Below are 5,362 nucleotides of genomic sequence, written 5' to 3'. Positions count from 1 at the left end.
TGGAGTTTTTTTGTTGTTTTTTGTTTTTTTTGGATTTTTGAGACAGGGTCTCACTATGTAGTTGAGACTGACCTGGAACTCACTATGTAGCCCAGGCTGGTCTGGAAGTCACAGTGATCCTCCTGCCTCAGCCTCCCGAGTGCTGGGATTGGGATTACAGGCGTGCGCCACCACACCTGGCTCATAGTATTTTTTTTACCATGGCCTAAACCAACAATTATGTATGTCTCCTAGGACCACAGTAATGTGCTACTACAGACCGAGGGCTTAAATAACAGAAAGTAATTGTTCAACAGTTCTGGAGGTCAGAAGTGCAAGATCAAGTCACCAGCGCGCGTGACTCCCGCTGAGGCTCTGAGGGAAGGCCCTCTCTCTCTCTGTGTTTGGGAAGGACCTCTCTTGCCGTGGAGATGACCAGCTCCTCTCCACTTCACTTACCATCTTGTCTCTATGCCTGTCTGTCTCTGGTCCCACGGTTCCCATTTTTATAGATCAGCTGTGTTGGATCAGGGCCCCATCCTTATGATCTCAATTAACATTAACTACCTCCTTCAAGGCTTTCCTTCCAAAGCGGGTCACACTGGAAGTTATGGCTTCAATATATGAACGCTGCAGGGGTGGTTTAGTTTGTAAGAGGGTCAAAGTGTGCCGGCTTAGTAACTTGGGGGTGGGGAGGGGCATGATGCCGGGTCCCCCATCTCTGCTCTTGAGGCCCCGTAAATCCATTTTGTTCTAGGAAGGAGAGGAACCAGGCTGAAGGCCCTGTGGAGTTTGGAATGGGACAGAGCACCCCATTTCTTCCAAGACCCTCAAATTTTCTGCTGTATGAAGCAAGCGTTTTCACCACTCTGTGGATGTAATTCTCTCTTCCCGGTTCACCAAGCGTTTAAATTTGGGCAAGAAACTTATTTCTGTGGGGCTCCGCTCCCTCAGGGGTATGCAAGGCCACCATCCCTCAGGGCTCTGCACCAACCTGCCTATCTCATGGGCACCAGTCCATGAGCTGCCAGCAGGTGTTTCCTCCTCAGCCATTTCCCTCACGGCCAGCCAGAGCCTCAAAGGCTCATTGGACAGGACCGACCGCTCCCCTAACCGACACCGCAAACCCAAGAGAACCTGGGGTGACAGGGACAGGAATGGAATCGCGGGTGCAATGGCCCCTCCTCTTGAAGTAGAGAGAAGGGTGCTAGTCCAGCCCAAGAGGGCCACAGAGCTCTGCAGACCAGCGCCATGTCCCGGACTCCTGTCCTACTCATGCTCCTGGCTTACTGTACAGGTGAGGGGACCTCCAGAACCCAAAGCCCCGGGCCCTTCCCTTCCCTTGCCCTGCCCTGGAGACCAGTGTGCTTCTGTGTCCCTAGGTTACGGTTCCCAGCCTGTGTTGCGTCAGCCACTGTCTGCCTCCTCCTCCCTGGGAACTGCAGTCCGCCTAACCTGCACCCTGAGCAGTGACCATCATATTGGCTTTTACAGCATCTTCTGGTACCAGCAGAGGCCAGGCCAGCCTCCAAGGTTCCTGCTGAGATACTTCTCGTACTCAGACAAGCACCAGGGCCCTAAGGTCCCCCCTCGCTTTTCTGGATCCAAAGATGTGGCCAAGAACCGGGGATATTTGAGCATCTCGGAGCTGCAGCCTGAGGATGAGGCTGTGTATTACTGTGCCGTGGGGAGCCAGGGCATAGAGAGGGAGAAAATAATGGAAAGGGAGAGGGAGGAGAGACAGGATCCTGATGCTTCAGGGTCCCAGGAACCCAGGGCACATACACCCTGACCTGAAGGTGGGTTCGCTGGGGGACCCTGGGGCGGGGAGGAGCACGGGACCACGGGTCTGTGCCAAGCCAAGAGGAAACCACTCACCCTTTCCTTGTGCAGAAGTGTTGCTGTAACCCCACTGGTGGCCGGATTACAGAATTAAAGCTGTTTATGCCTTGGGAAGGTGTTTTTCTGAGTTTGATCTGCCTGGTACATGATCTCAGAGGATGACTCTAAAGCCACACTAGGGCTGAGGTCCCAGCATACTGGTCAGTCGTGGTCATACAGACAGTGCACTCTCAAGTGCCTACTCTTGAAAGTCATGAAGGCGGGCCAGGGATTTAGCTCAGTGGTTCGGTGGCCTGCCTTGCAAACACAAGGACCCGAGTTCAATCCCCAGTACAAAAAAAAAAAGAAAGAAAGAAAGAAAGGAAGTCGTGAAGGAAAGGGGTTGATAAAAGCTCCTTGGGAGGGACGTCCTTCCAAGGACAGGACACTCTTTTGTCATCTGATTATGTCCAGGAGTTTCGGGATGTACAAGGTTAACAAAATGCCTTTAACGGACTTCTGGGGAGGAGGACAGGTACCACGTGACTAGGTCTGGAGCAAAATGTCCCACCTTGGTCCTAGTGGCATTTTGGGCCAGACTCATCGTCGTTACAGGGCTGTCTTCTGTATGATAAGAAGTATCATATGATAAGTAGCCCGCCAGATGCCCCCAACCCCAACTCAGGGTGTGCCTAGATACTGCCAAATGCTCCCAGAGTGAGAGTCAGCCACTGGTCTCCGTGAGAGATGTGCTTATTCTTCCGCAAGGGAGAGCGGTAGGGACCAGCAAACAGTTTCTGTAAAGGAACAGGTAGGAATTATTTTGGCTCTGGAGGCCATAATGTCCCTGTTGAAACTGCTCAATTCTGTTCTTATAGCAAGATAGCAGCCACAAATGCTATGTGAACAGAGGAGAGCGCCTGTGTTCCTATTAACTTACAGAAACAAACGGGTCTGGGCTGGATGTGACATGTTGACCAACCTCTGCCTTAGGGAATCGCTAATTCCTACCTCCTGGTTTCAGGCAAGCCATGCTTTATGGGGTCATCAAGATCCTCCCCAATTCCTCCTGCTTGGGGACCCCAGTGATCTTGAGCCCACGAGAGATGTGACGGCAACAAGGGTCATGGTCTCGTGGGACCGCACTGTGTTGTTGGGTGAGAGGGGTGATAAGAAAGACCCCACAGCCCTGGTCCACGGTGTGACACCCCTACCCCTGGGTGGTGAGTCAGAACGTGCCCTGCAAAGCGGGACCTGTACGTAGGACATCACAAAGTGTATGGACCTGCCTCACACTCAGGGAGCTTCCAGGTAAACCGCCTCTCCTGTGACCCCAAGTTGGGCTGAGAACATCCATTCACCGTTGCTAAAAAGGCCTACAGGTCCTTCAGAGGTAGACACGTCAATATCAGCCTTTTCTCCAGCAGCCTCAGCTCCTGCTGTGCTCCAGGGGCCCTTTGCTTCTATTTCCCAAGCTCACCAAGTTCTTCCTGCAGGCTTTTGCAGGGGCGGGTCCATGTTTCAAAGCCCAGGCGGGTGGGTCCCCAGGAACTCTGTCTTTTGCTTGCATCCTGCCTCTTTTGCTTTTATTCTTTATTAATCTTCAGTTTCACGGCAGGCCAAGAAATACAGAAAGCAGGAAGTGGGGCTGGACTCCTGCATCCCGTCACTCCTGCCTCAGTGCCTTCACTGGACGATGATATCCTACACTCGGGCCTCAGACCAGACAAGTACAGGTCTCGGCTCTGGCTGGCCTTACACAGATTAACTGAGCAAGCTGAAAAGCCAGTGTTACATATATGTAAGGGGGCTACTAACAGGGCTGGGTAACTTACAGAAAGTGCTTAACCTGGGCTTACCTGTCGTGGGTGTGCAGCAACATTCTAGCGTAATCATCTCCTTGTCAGTTACAGGGCTGTTCTCTCCCCCGTCCAATCTTTTGCTTTCAGCTGAATCATTTCTCACCTTGACCATTTTAGCCTCCTGCTCACACCCTTGCTGCCACCTGTAAACTCGACTCCTCATCTTATGAGTCTGAGATCCAACATTGCCCCACTGCTGTTCTCTGCCCCATGACTGCCTGCCATGCACTAAGAAATATAGGAAAACCACATATGCAATTTCCAATTCTCCAGTGGCCACATTAAAAAAAAAAAAAACAAAAACTGGGCATGGTGACATGTACCTATAGTTTCAGCACCTTGGGAGGCTGAGGCAGAAGGATTGCTTGAACCCAGGAGTTCAAGGCCAACCTGGGGAACATACAGAGACACTGTCTCAAAAAAAGAGAGAAAAGGAAAGGAAAACAAAATAGGTGAGATGATTTCCAGTGGTATACACTTATTTACTATGATATGCCCCGAATATGATCATTTCAATGAGCAATTAATATGAAAAGCCATTATGAGACCATTTAAACTATTTTGGGGTATTTAGCATTGGAAATATGGTATGTTTTCCACACTTTTGGCTCATCTCAGTTTAGACCAGCCACGTTCCAAGTGGTCACTATCTGTCTGCGGCTTGTGAAAAGACAGCTCGGTTGAAGAGACAAAACTCAGACTCCCGACCAGGATATGACCTATGAAGGCTGCCTCAGCTTCTGTCCTAAATCCATTTCCTGTCCACCCCTTATGGTCCATTTCCGTCACGTTAAATTCAACACCAATTGATCAGGCACCTGATTCATTTGGTTGGCTCCGAACCTTTGCTCACAGTGTTTAACTTGCCAGAAAGGCTTCCAAGGGCAAGGTCCTCAGTTTGATCCCCAGTACAAAAAACAGGAAAGAAACAAAGAAATAAAAAGCTGAGCGTGGAGGTGCACGCCTGTAATCCCAGCACTCGGGAGGCTGAGACAGAAGGATCGCTGTGAGTTCGAGACCAGCCTGGGCCACACAGTGAATTGCAGGTCAGTCTCAACTACATAGTGAGACCCTGTCAAAAAAAAAAGAAAAAGAAAGACAGACACACAGACAGACTTCCTGTTCCTTTGTGCTGTTCCCAGGTGGCTGCCCCATTCTGGCTTCCACAATGACCTCAACTCTTTCCTTGAGCAGATGGTTTCTTCACCGCTTTATGCAGTTATGAACTTCCTCCAATGTGCAAACAGCTTGTTTTCCTAACTATATTTAGCACCTACCACACAGCTCTGATTTTATTTAGCAAGGGCCCCGCCTGCCCTGGTCCGCAAGTTCTCAGTGGGCAGGATCGGTTATGTGTCTGATAAACACCGGGTGGGAAGAGAGTTAAGTGAATAAAGGAATGTATGTCTGAGTGAATTTTTGGGTTCCAAACACTTTGATCTTCTGTGATTCCATGAGGTGGCTAGAATCGTGCTTCCTGGAGTTTTCATTTTTAGCAGCAGGAAACAGCCAGCAAAACAAAATTTGAAAACAAAACAACTGTAAAATATAACATAGGTTAAAAAGAGATGAGTCGGCCGGGCATGGTGGTGCACGCCTGTCATCCCAGCACTCGGGAGGCTGAGGCAGGAGGATCACTGCAAATTCGAGACCAGCCTGGGCTACATAGTGAGTTCCAGGTCAGTCTCAACTACATAGTG

General features: G+C 50.2%; 1 protein-coding gene across 1 annotated transcript; it reads left to right on the top strand.

The window, feature by feature from the left end:
• The first annotated feature begins 1,191 nt into the window (after nucleotides 1–1,191).
• On the top strand, nucleotides 1,192–1,866 carry LOC104859899 (immunoglobulin iota chain). The gene is made up of 2 exons (XM_010620798.2): nucleotides 1,192–1,276; nucleotides 1,362–1,866. The coding sequence occupies exons 1-2, from the start codon at nucleotides 1,231–1,233 to the stop codon at nucleotides 1,769–1,771; spliced, it is 456 nt and encodes a 151-aa protein (XP_010619100.1). The 5' UTR covers nucleotides 1,192–1,230; the 3' UTR covers nucleotides 1,772–1,866.
• Nucleotides 1,867–5,362: the final 3,496 nt, after the last annotated feature.

Source organism: Fukomys damarensis, unplaced genomic scaffold, assembly GCF_012274545.1.
Source record: "Fukomys damarensis isolate Sample0158 unplaced genomic scaffold, DMR_v1.0_HiC HiC_scaffold_34, whole genome shotgun sequence".
In the NCBI taxonomy this organism is placed as follows: Eukaryota; Metazoa; Chordata; class Mammalia; order Rodentia; family Bathyergidae; genus Fukomys; species Fukomys damarensis.
This window is presented reverse-complemented; position numbering and strand designations above follow the sequence as displayed.